The 12,774-nt window shown below is 38.7% G+C and overlaps 1 protein-coding gene across 1 annotated transcript in view; it reads right to left on the bottom strand.

The window, feature by feature from the left end:
• The window catches only part of DSG1 (desmoglein 1), a 92,020-nt gene that overhangs the window by 19,048 nt on the left and 60,198 nt on the right, over positions 1–12,774 (bottom strand). The window contains exons 2-3 of the mRNA XM_058676773.1: positions 2,898–2,933; positions 2,202–2,333 (exon numbers count right to left, since the gene is read on the bottom strand). Of these exons, the coding sequence (XP_058532756.1) occupies positions 2,202–2,333; positions 2,898–2,933 (168 nt within the window). The remainder of the gene's footprint in view (positions 1–2,201; positions 2,334–2,897; positions 2,934–12,774) is intronic.

Raw genomic sequence — 12,774 nt, 5'->3', positions numbered from 1 at the left:
CACCATTTATAATTTCATGTTTTTAAAGATTTATTCATTTTATTACAGCCAGATATACACAGAGGAGGAGAGACAGAGAGGAAGATCTTCCGTCCAATGATTCACTCTCCAAGTGAGCCGCAACGGGCCGGTGCTGTGCCGATCAGAAGCTGGGAACCTGGAACCTCTTCCGGGTCTCCCACGCGGGTGCAGGGTCCCAAAGCTTTGGGCCGTCCTCGACTGCTTTCCCAGGCCACAAGCAGGGAGCTGGATGGGAAGTGGAGCTGCCGGGATTAGAACCGGCGCCCATATGGGATCCCGGGGGAGTTGAAGGCTAGGACTTTAGCCGCTAAGCCACGGTGCTGGGCCCTATAATTTCATTTTTTACGATTCACAAATTCTGTGCTAACATTGGGTCCAGAGTAAAAAGTACCTTGTCTTCATGTGGAATTTACTAATGTTGATATACTACAACTTTGATATTTAGATTCAAGAATTTCCAAATAAATTTTTATCAGAAAGTGTACATGAATTTGTACAGATAACAAAAATGCTCTTACTGTAGAAGCTATTAATTAAAAATGGGCAGGATGTATTAGCAGAAAATGGAAGGAGACCCTGCAAATAAATGACTTATAGCAACCGCGGCCATCTCTTTGAAGTAACATACTGCAAGCAAATCCATGTGTGTCTAAGTGGATTTGTGGTTGTCTCTGTGTGTACTTGTGTAAATAAATCTCTGTGTGGAGGTATGTTGCTGAGTGTATGTGTCTGCAAAAAGAAAGATAACGGAAAAGGAACACAAAAGAGATACTGTGTGAATTTCATGAACAAGTACAAAGCAAGGATTCGATTTTAACAGCTTTCAGGCAGAAGGAACAGTGAGTTAAGGAGATCCTCTGAATCTTCTGAATGTCAAGGTCGTTATTTAAATCACTGGACTCTTCATTTCAGGCAGAGTTCTAAGAACCACATGATGGTGTGCATTGATCCCACCAAGGAGATGCATGAATGCCAAAGGGCTCAGTTCCTGCTACTTTTTTTTTTTTCAAGATTTTATTATTACTGAAAAGCCGGATATACAGAGAGGAGGAGAGACAGAGAGGAAGATCAGTTCCTGCTACTTTTTAAAAATTGCATTTATGGGCTCGGCAGCGCGGCCTGGTGGCTGAGGTCCTCGCCTTGGTCCCATATGGCCGCTGGTTCTGATCCTGGCAGCTCCACTTCCTCTCTATCTCTCCTCCTCTCAGTATATCAGACTTTGTAATAAAAATAAAATAAATTAAAAAAAAATAAAAATTGCATTTATTAATTTATTTGTATTTGAAAGGCAAAAAGATGCTGAGTGACCTCTGGTGTACCGGTTCACTCCCCAAATGCCTGCAACAACTAGAACATGGCCACACTGAAGATAGAAACCTAAAACTCGATTTGGCTGTCCCATGTGGGTGGCAGGTACCCAAGTGCTTGGGCACCAACTTAAGTACTTCAGCTATCCATTGCTAACTCCCTGGATGTGCATAAACAAGAACCTGCAATTGCAATTGAAACTGGGGTTTGAATCCAGGTGCTTCAAAAAAAGGGTGTGGATGCTCCAAGTAGCATTTTAACTGGTGCACAAAACATTGGCTTTAAATGTTTTAGTTTAACTTTTTAGGAGCTGCAGTTTTCATAGTCTAGGTTACTGTATAAGCATCATGTCCTATTTGATATCATAAAAACTGGTGATATATGGTCATGTGCTACTTAAGAGTTTCTTTTCTGCTTGCTTTCCCTGGCCATTAGCAGAGATCTGGATAAAAAATGGAGTAGCCAAGACACAAAATGATGCTCATAATGGTTGCTGACGTCTCAGGAAGCAGCTTAACTTTCTAAACCACAACAATGTCCAAATACAGTTTTAAGAGCATAATGATGCTTCCCATCCCAGCATACCTTCTTCCTTCTCCCTGTTCCTTCTTTTTTTCAGTTTTTCTTTTACATTTTTACAATGACATACTTTTAATTTACTTTGGAATCACAAGCTTAACCCTCCACCCAATAGTAATAAGTGCAAAAACCACTGTTTGTCAAAAGTATAGATTAGATTTATATATAAAAATTAACCAAATCTTGATGTGTCAGTTTGCTCATACCCAGCATTTTTTTTTGTACTCTGTATTTTAGTTAACACAGTTGAGGAAATGTAGTTCTTACTTTATGTTCTGCCTTGGCATACTCACTTTCGCAATTGGGTTTCTCTTTGAGTTGTCCTCGCCTTCTCGACAGGCTGCTGCAAACTTGATCCACTCTCGCTTCTGCCTTCTGATTGAATGCCACTTGACAGTGCCATTTTGAGTGTTGTAATCCCTCACCTTGAGTAGGCAGGACAAAGTGTCTATTTACTTTTTCTTGAGGATTTTATATCTTTTAAAATTTATATATTTAAAAGGTAGAGTTACAGAGAAGGAGAGAGAGAGAAAGAGAGGAAGAGACACAGAGGCCCTCTAACCACTCATTTACTCCCCAGGTGACCACAGTGGCTGAAACTGGGTAGATCAGCAGCCAGGAGCTAGGAAGTTCAGAATCTCCTAGGTGGGTGAAGGGGGCCATCTTCTGCTGCTTTCCTTGGCACACTAGCAGGGAGCTGAATCAGAAGCAGAACAGCTGGGTCTTGAACTGGTGGCTTTAATGGGTTGCTGGTGCAGCAGGCATTGGCTTCACCAGTTATGCCAAAGTGCCAGCCCCATCTGTTTACTTTCATTCATAATCAATATACCATGGGAAGTGTCAGAAAGAAATGATGTTTTATCAGGAAAGCTGAAATTTTATTAACCTATTAATTTTAACATTACACTAACTTTACACAAATATGTGATTCCTCCCAAATTATTTTATTTATTTTTAGAACAGGAAGAAATGGATTTGTTATGTATTACCTGTATTCGAAATTCACAATTAACTTCCACTACAACCTGTAAAAATAAAATGGTGCAAGTTAATTTTAAATAGAATTATTAAAAATTCGTATTTTTCAATTCAAAAAAACCAATCATCTTGTCAATCGCTATTTTCTGAAGAGATCAGATAGATCTGAATTGCTTCTGAGATCTGATGATTTTTCCTATTTCATTTTACTCATCTTCTGTATGTTTCTTTTTAAACATATTTATGTATTTATTTTTATTTGAAAGGCAGATTTACAGAGAAAAGGAAAGAGAGAGAAAGATCTTTCATCCACTGGTTCACTCCCCGAAATGGCCAAAATGACCAGAGCTGAGCAGATCTGAAGCCAGGAATGCATCAAAAGGAAATGTATTAAAAATCATTTATTCAAGATATAAAATTAATCATGGTTATTGCTGTGAAAATTCACTAAATGATACTAAGCAACATGTTGAGAAAAATCTATACATTTATTCATCACAATAGATACATCTGACCACTAATATTATTAACTCCATTTCACTAGAGTGGAGGGAGGAAATTGAAGCTTGGCTATTCCTATATGATTGAGTTCAATCTAATGCAATTATAAAGCCTAAACTTGTGCTTGCGCTGTGAGTTCTATGAGAAAGTATAGGAGAGTCTGCCAAAAAAATCAATAATTAAAATGTGCTGCAGTGAATTGAACTTTGGTATTTTCTCTGGTTTTAATCTAAGCTCCTATTATCCTTGAGGTTAGTAATGTTATATTAAAAACAACAGTAAAGCAAGAAAAAAGAATTGAAATGGTTCAAATGTTTAGGAAATAGAAGTGAAATGTTGCTTATGGAATCCATCTCCGATGCAGCATGACACGGTGTGTCTGGGAAGGCACACTTGCCTCCTGTGCAGATATGAGTACTTTTCCCTTTTACTTGTGGCATTGGGCTGGGGAATGTGGGGAAACCTTATTTGTGTGCTTGGAAGTTATTCCTTCACAGCTCCAGCCTTGTGTATGCATCTGTTATCTCCTGCTGCACTTCCCTTAGCCCAGTGGACTGCCAGTACCTGCTGTTTGTTTTGGATAATGATGCTGATGACTAAGAAGCCACTCTAGCTTTATGAAGCTGGGTCATTCTTTTTCCCATGAGAGGCAACTTAGGCAGTAGCTCAGGTAGGTTTCAGCATAGTGTCAGACTCTCAATTTGGATGAGTAATTACAAAACTGCCAAGTCTGCTTAAAAATGTGGTGGGTTGATCTAAGCTTATTTTTCTTTGTTAGGAGTCTGGAGTAAACCCTGAAACAAAGTTGCTCTTAGATCGTCAAAGGCAAACTAATGGAACAGTAAGGGGATTGGGTAAATGAGAACATTTTGAATGTATTGTCTAAGTCTCCTGGAGAACAGGAGTTGATTACGTGATTGGCAGACACTTTACTAGTTCTCAAATCAAATTTCCATATGCACTAGGAAAATATTGAGGCATTTTGAGAATGAGAAATATCTTATAAAATTTTGGGTTTAAAGGATCTCTCCGACAATCTTTGGAAGAAGTAGTGAGAAGACACAGCAATCACAGACCATGAGCAACTGAGAATCTTCCGGGCTAAATAAGGTTACAAGGAGGAGGTGCTAATCGGAGGAGCTAGAGAAGAGGCAGTGGGAAAGATTGAGAGATAGTGCAGGGACTTGGAACGGGCAGGATGGGAGAGTCAAGAGAGGAAGAAATCTCTGGCGATAGCAGTTTAAAATGTGGGATTAGCAGTACGGCAGAAGTAGATTTTAGCATGTTAGAACACATTATGTTTCAAATGCCAGAGAAAAAAATGCCTTGGTAAAAGCGCTTAGCAATTTGAAATATGCAACAGGCATTCTGAATAGCCTGGATACATAGATTTGGGATGTGAGATTTGTTCAGACAGATTAGTCCAAGTCATGGGAGAAGCTGAGGTTGCTAAAATAGAGGGTATAGCCAGTGGCTAAGGATGAAACCAGGGGAATTCCTACGTTTATATAACTGGGAACAAGGACAATGAATAAGAAATCAAGAAAGCAGCAGACAACTAGCCGAAAAAAAAAGAAGAAGAAGAAAATATAACTCATTTTAGTGGATGTCAAAGGAAGGAGAAATTGAGATAGATGGAAATACAAGAGCGTCAGATGGTACTAATAAATTTTTTAAAAGATTTATTTCTTTTTATTACAAAGTCAGATATACAGAGAGGAGGAGAAAGAGAGGAAGATCTTCCGTCCAATGATTCAAGTGAGCCGCAACGGGCCGGTGCTGCACCAATCCGAAGCCAGGAACCAGGAACCTCTTTCGGGTCTCCCACATGGATGCAGGGTCCCAAAGCCTTGGGCCATCCTCGACTGCTTTCCCAGGCCACAAGCAGGGAGCTGGATGGGAAGTGGAGCTGCCGGGATTAGAACCGGCGCCCATATGGGATCCCGGGCCGAGTTCAAGGCGAGGACTTTAGCTGCTAGGCCACCATGCTGGGCCCGGTACTAATAAATTTGAGCACAGTGAACCATGAGGAAGCCCTGGATTTTCAGTCACTTGTAATAGAACTGTTTTAAGTAAATCAAACAAGTACTTCTATGACAGAATGCTATTAGCAATTACGATGGAGGGAGGTAGGACATAAGTTGGCCACATCAAAAAAAGACAGGATAGAACCAGCTGTACTACTCAGAGACATCTTCTGGGAAGGGAAGATTCTTGATATGTGAGAAAGAACAGAGGCAGAGATTTTTATCTAAAACAGGTTCATAAATCAGATGCTGGGGTTGTGGCGTGGTGGTAAGAGCTACCTCCTGTGCAAACACCGTCCTATCAGCTGCTGTTTGATGTCCTGGCTGCTCTACTTCCAACCCAGATCCATGCTAATGTGTCAAGTGTTTGGCCTCTACCAACTGCATGGTAGACCTGGATGAAACTCCTGTTTCCTGGCATTGGCCTGGAATGACCCTAGCCACTGGGGCCTTCTGCTCATGAACCCCTGGATAGAATATCTCTTTATCTCTCCAACTCTGACCTTCAAGTGAATAAATAAATCATTTAGAAAAAAAGAAACCAGATGCTTAAGAGAGATGTTGTAATGGAGAGAACAGAAGGGAAGGACAAAAAACGAAAAGGACTTAGAAGACAGAAGATAAAGACAAGAGAAAGTTAGAGATAAAAATCAACCAATTAGGAAAAGGAAGTTGAAGGACTTTGTCCTGAATGACCAAGCCTTGTCCCTAGAGAAGAGTGAGGTTGTTTTCCAACTATTAGAGGAATACTTTGAGTATATGAATGAATGGGGTCCATGCTATGGGAGCTGTGAGATTCACAGAGGTGAACACAGGTTATCAAGGTGAGTACGTCTGGTATGTCTGAGCTCTTAGTCCAATGGACATGGGCATCTGAGCAAGTTACTCAGCCAGTCTGTGCTTGAGTTTGTTCCTCTGCGTGTGAGACTAAAGCCTTTTCCAATTCCAAAGCAGTGACTAACTCACCTACAGTGCATCCTCAGTAAGTCTTCCTTTCGTCTTTGTTTTAGGATCCCATATATCATTTTTATTAAGGCATCAGGATATGAAATTACATGCCGATTTTAATAATTTGCTAACCTACATCTGGTTTTAGTGCTTTTTTTAAAGATGAAAGCCATGCTTACACTTGTTAATATATAACAATTTGAGGGTAGCAAATAATTTTAATAATGAAAACCTCATTCATTTAACAATCATGATGTGACTTCCACAGTTGTTTAAAAGTTTTTCTTGGGTATTAAGTTCTAATGTATTAATTGATATGCATATTATAGAATGCTCTGGACTTCAGCTAAGATATAGTAAATTGCTTCTCTGAAAAATCATTTCTTTTCTGTTCTGCCTTAACAAAGGGTGTCAGTTTGGGGTTGTTTCCCTTGGTATATATTGAATGTATATTATGTGGATCCAAGCTGAATTAAGAATTTAACAGGCCAAAACTCTAAAAGTAATATGAAAATTAGCTGAAATGTGAAATAGACTCAATATGACTACTTGCATATTAAATATCTTGGTGATAATTTGGAGTGTATAGGAGAAAAGAAAGAAGTACAAATTTTCTGAAAATTCTCTTCTGGCTTTTCTGTTTTGCATGATTAATCTATTGAGTAACCTTGGACTGGTACAAAGAGCTATGAGGAATACAGAAGTGAGTCAGACATAGAACTTGCCTTCAGATAACTTACAATCAAGGAGTTTCATTAGCAATAGGCAGTTGTTAATTTCTGAAAATACAATTTCTCATTGGGCAACTGGACTTGACTCTAGTGAGCCAATTAAGAGCCTGGATCAGCAGCCAATGACTTTAAAACAATCTGACCTGCCTAACTCCACTAAACAAGCACATGCCAAGCATAACCAGTGAGGGTGGCATGACCCAGCGCTCTGCCAGGGTGTTTCCTCAGTTGAGGGAGTGCAATAAATGGAACTGCATTATCAAGCAGAACAGGCTTCCTGATCACACCTGAAGAAAGGCCTGTGAGGACACAGGGGTCCTTAGCAACAGTGTCTGCCACAAATGTTGAGTGGAAAGAGTGATCAGAAATTAACAGCTCTGGGTATAGACAAGAATGTCATTTTTCTAAATTTCTAAGACTTATTAATTGGGCAAATGTTACGCCATAGTGCTAAGCCCTCAGATTCATCAAGATCGCATTTACCAATATTGTAGTTTTTCTTATTACACACAATAGGGTGGGAAAAATGTTTGCATTTTGTGTCAACTCAAGTGACAGAGTGATAATAAATTGTGCTCTCTGTTTCTAAAGGGTGAGAGAAGATTTGACCCCAAATCTGCAATGAGCCAACAAAGCTTTTATAAGCACCATGTTAGTGAAAACTATTATGCTTACCCTGAATAGCTGAACAGGAATACTGCCTCCATTTATTTAAAAACATTTTACTGAAATACTAAAAATCTGTAATCCATATCATTATATTATATGCACAAGGAAACATAATGGAATTGATTAATGGACTAATTGTATCTGGAAAAGTTGCAAGTAATTTGTATAAGTCATTGGAACTATAGAAATTGTGTTTCCCATTCCCCCACTCCCTGTCCCCGCATTGTCCCTGCTACACTGCTCACCATTTTAACCTCATCCACATGAATTTCTAACGTATGTTACAGAGATAATATAGTTTCTCCGTCCTATAGAAAATACATTCTAAGTCCATTTCATACACCGGTTTCATGGGAGCAAAAAACAAAAGTGCAGAGTCCCTAAAGTGTATTTGGCTTGCAGACACATAGCTGGTATAAACTATTGTCTAAACTTACTGACTATTGATCACTTTAAAGAACTACATCTCCACTTACTTCTCCCTGATCTAGCTAACTTATTTGAGTAAGGTATAAAATTTCTACATATGTGGAACAGATCACAATATGATTATACACAACTGCTCACTTTCAAATGGATTCTTATTAAAAATACTACTGGTTTAAATGTCTTAGGTGTCTTCATATTTGCCCAAATATACTTCCTGGGTTTTTACTGATCAATTTAAAGCAGAGAATATAATGTTTTATATAATTTTTGATAATGGTAAACAGTCACAGTGGACTAAGAGAAAGGAAATTAGAACAGTTGTATATAGTGTTTGCTGTGTTTAGGAAATAAAAATTTAAGGCCAAAGCCAGATTAGATAACTCCAATGCACAATTACCACAATTATCTGGTAAAATTGGTACTAAAAAACAAATTACAATCTTCTCAAACCATACAAAGTGCATTTTAGAAAGAGTAAGTCAATTGAAAATGAGGCACTTAAATTCATGATCATATAAGTCCTTTGAGGAAATAATTTTTATAATGTGTGAGAAACCTGTTAGTGATCCTAAAGTAAAATATGGGTAACTAGTTCTTCCCCCAAAATCCCCTGGCAAACAAAAATCTGTTTCAAAAAATAAAGTAGAAACTATCCAGGAACTTCTTTTTAAAAAGAGGAAGTTCAGTGAAGTAATATGATTTTGATAAAATGATACATTTTATGGAAGAATGACTAATTAAGTTACTATTTCATAGAACTTTATAGGGTATAGTTAATTAGAAGTAATCACATAAATCAAGAAGGAAAGCATGTCTCAGAGACTCAATGACAGTGCACAGACATCTGACACAATTTTAATCAACTGGGCCTATAAGATGCCCTAATGGTTTAAATGTGTAAAAACGCAAATAAAAGTGATTATTTGATAATATTCAAACTATCTTACATTCAAATAATACACCAGGTCATTGATCCTTGCTTTATCAGAAATCAAGATCTCAACTGACTACACAAATTCCGTAAAAAATACATGAAAAAGCACTAATGTTTGAAGCATACTTGGAACTAAATGTAAAACTTATGAATGTTCACCAGTGACTAAATTCATTGGTTATGACCTTTCTTTGTTGAATTCAAACTAACCAGCATACCTCAAATTAAGATCTGACTTGCTATTACACAAGCTCAACATTCCAGTTCAAAAATTAAGCAAGTAGAAACAAATACGAGTCATAACATTACATTCTGCCAAGGCGGAGGTTGATTTACCTGCTACCTGCTCGTCTGAACTGCATTAACCTGTGAGAGAGACTTTGATTTTAAAATATTTGCCAAAAGTGAAATTGACAGAAATGGACAGATCCTGATGCTGCATTCTTTAAAAGAGAACACCAATGCCATATAGAGGGAAGGGAATGAGAAAGCATTTTATTACATTCTCCTGCCATCAACTTTTATGTCACCATTATTACTGACTTTCCCGTAGTAAGGACAAGTACAGTGATAATTATACGCACTCATTAATTATAGCCATTCTTTCACTTACTATGTCATTTAAAAATCTCCTATATCCCCATTTTCTCTTTTTTCTTTGTAATTAAAAATATCATTTTAGGCAGAAATCATTGTTTTGCAGTATGGACTTCTGATCAGACGATGGATCCTAGCCACATACGGAACCCATGACATTCATTGACTCAGGAGTCCAATCACAAACTACTAATATTTTTACTTATATGGATCCTGATGTTATATTTCAAAACTATGATGAGTCTACCAACAGTGACACCAAAGCAATTGGGAAAACGTTTAGGCTAAAAATCAGGACATTATCTGTAATATTTCCTTTTGAAAGCAAATTTAAACAACAAGGTATTACTGAGCAGTGATATGGATTTCCTGAATCCAGGGTTTCCCCAGAATGACTTAGCAATGACTTCAATGTCAGAGATGTGAGATGATGAGTTGACACCGAAACACTATATGACTTAGAGTATTCAATTAAAGAAAGAACCGCTTTTAAAAATCTAGCTCATGGATCATCTTGTCGTTAACAAACTTTTAATAGGCTTAGATCTGAAATATTACTAAACAGCACTCTACAAAGCATTGCCTTGTTTACACTGAGAATGACTGTGAAGGATTTTTAGGGGAATCCACTCACCAGAAAGATCAACAGCACTGCAGCTGTTAGGAGGGAGCGCCAGTTCATTGCTGCCGGGTTCTCTTACATCCAAGACCAAGGGAGTTTTGTTTGTTCTTCTCTGTTCCTTTTCTTTTCCCTGCTCAGCGTCTGATTAAAATAATTTCTCAGTAGATGTTCTTACATGCAGGCTTTGAGGTGTTTCTGCCTTCCTCTGGGAGAAGGAGTGAAGGTACGTATAACCAGTCCGAATCCCCACCCTAAAAACTTGGGCTGGTCTCACTGAAAGGCTTGACAAGATCATCATTGCTCCCAGGTAAAAGCGCAGGGACACACCCTTCTTCCAGCTGAAAGGCAACACTGCATGTGGCAGGGAGGGATTCAGTGGCAGGCACTTAAAAGGAACACAATTTGGGAGGGTTAACAAAGGGGTGAAAGCTTCTGTTACATTATTTCTAGATTCTGTGGCTTTCCCTCACGTTAAAAGCGCAGACACACAGGTTGCAAATATTACGGAAATGTTCATAACTAAACCCTCAAGTCTTAGGAGAAAATTATAAATTTGTTTTCAGTAGATATTGGGAATGATTTGGTTATTGTTAAGCTGTTAAGAGACTAAACGTTTGCTAGTGTGGAGAGTAAAAAGCTGCATTTTGACATTAATTCAAAAAAGGTGAAACTGGGATACTTACAATTATTAGGTCTTTTGCCTAAGTCACTTATCTTTAGGTGAGCAGCCTAATCCATGGAACCTTAATTTTCTTTCTAAATGAATATTTTCTCTTCTATTATGTCTCTCTTGTTAAGATTTCAAATGCAGTAAAACAAAATTGAAAATATCTCCAAGCTAGATTAAAAGTAAACAATGAAAACTACCATTTAAATCCTGTTGATAATTTAAAAAATAAGGTTCCGTGCCTGAAATACTAATGTAGACACAGAAAAGCTGCTCTTCAGGTGAGGTGGGTTAAAAGGCAATGAAGGTTGCCAAACAAGAGCCACGAATTCGTAGAGTGAGCCAATTAGTACATGGGAAGACGCTGAAGAAATGGCTGCCCACACATGCAAATGGGAACATGAACACGGTCTTGAGGTTTGTGGAAACAGTGACCCTCACAAGGAACTGTTTCAACATGCTCTCTTCACCTGTCCATGAATGGCAGGAAGCCTATGGCTGTTGCATGCCTTCAGAATTTGAAATGACAGTCTAGAGCAAGAGACCTAAGTGATAAGAGTTCACTATTGGTCTAAAGGATGCTAAGCATATCCCCCAGTGGAAGAATATCTCTGAGGGTCAGAGTCTGCAAAATGCCATAATATTTGCTACCTCTGTGTAGCAGAGTTCACTTGACCATGGCTCTTAATTTCATCCTCTTCACCATGCAACATAAAGGGTAGAAGACAGCTACTTCACTAACTTGCATTAAATAGGAATTCTCATGGTAGAAATTGGCTGAGGTGAATAGACTTGAGCAAAGTAGATGGGCAGGCCAAATTTTTCACTAGTCAAGTAAAGCAGAATGACTTAGTCTGGGAAACCTGTTAGTATGAGGATGGTGTGACCACAATGGGCAGCAAAGATGAAAAGGCCTACTTTTGAAGCATTCTGGTAGTAAGTGAATATACTGTCCACCTTGAATTTTGGGCACAATGCTTGGGTGTGCCTCAACCCAACCCTAGATCCACCCTAACTCATACCGTGTTCTAACAATCTCACTAAACCAGAGGATCCACGAAATAGCGCCTTTTATGGAGAGGGGGTGTGACCGAACCCCAGTGTTGCCGAGCACTGCTCTCTTGACAGCCTCCTGGCGGCTGGTGACCTTAAGCACTATGGGATAGGAAGATCATAAATCCCTGTCCCTCATCTTCTGCTTCTCTCTTTGTATTTTTCTCTTTTTTACTCATATTAATGTCCTTAGAACAGTGGTGTTCAGTGGCTGGCACTATTATCTAATGGGTAAAACCCCAGACTTGCAGTGCTGGCACCTCTTACACCAGTTCAAGCCCGGTTGCTTCCTTCTGATCCAACTCCTTATTAATATGCCTGTGACAGCAGCAAGAGACAACTCAAGTGCCTGAGATCCTGCACCCACATGTGAGACCTGGAACCAGCTTCTGGCTGCTGGCTTGGATCTGCCCAGTTCCAGCTGTTGTACCCATTAGGGGAGTGAAACATTTCTGTTTCTCCTTCTTTTCTGGTAAAACTGCTTTTTAAGTCGATGAAGCTAGAAAAGAAGGAAAGAGGAAGGAAGGAAGGAATGTAGGGAGGAAGGAAAGAAGATACTTAATGGAAATTCTGCAATGTAGGCATGTTCTGTTTCTCTCTGTCCAGTGTGGTGGCTGCTTACCATGTGTGAGTGTTGAGCATTTTCATTATGACTGAGAGTGGAATTTTTACTTTAAAAAAATACTTTTTAATTATTATCATTTTATGAT

Source organism: Ochotona princeps, chromosome 18 (genome assembly GCF_030435755.1).
Source record: "Ochotona princeps isolate mOchPri1 chromosome 18, mOchPri1.hap1, whole genome shotgun sequence".
Classification (NCBI taxonomy): Eukaryota; Metazoa; Chordata; class Mammalia; order Lagomorpha; family Ochotonidae; genus Ochotona; species Ochotona princeps.
This window is presented reverse-complemented; position numbering and strand designations above follow the sequence as displayed.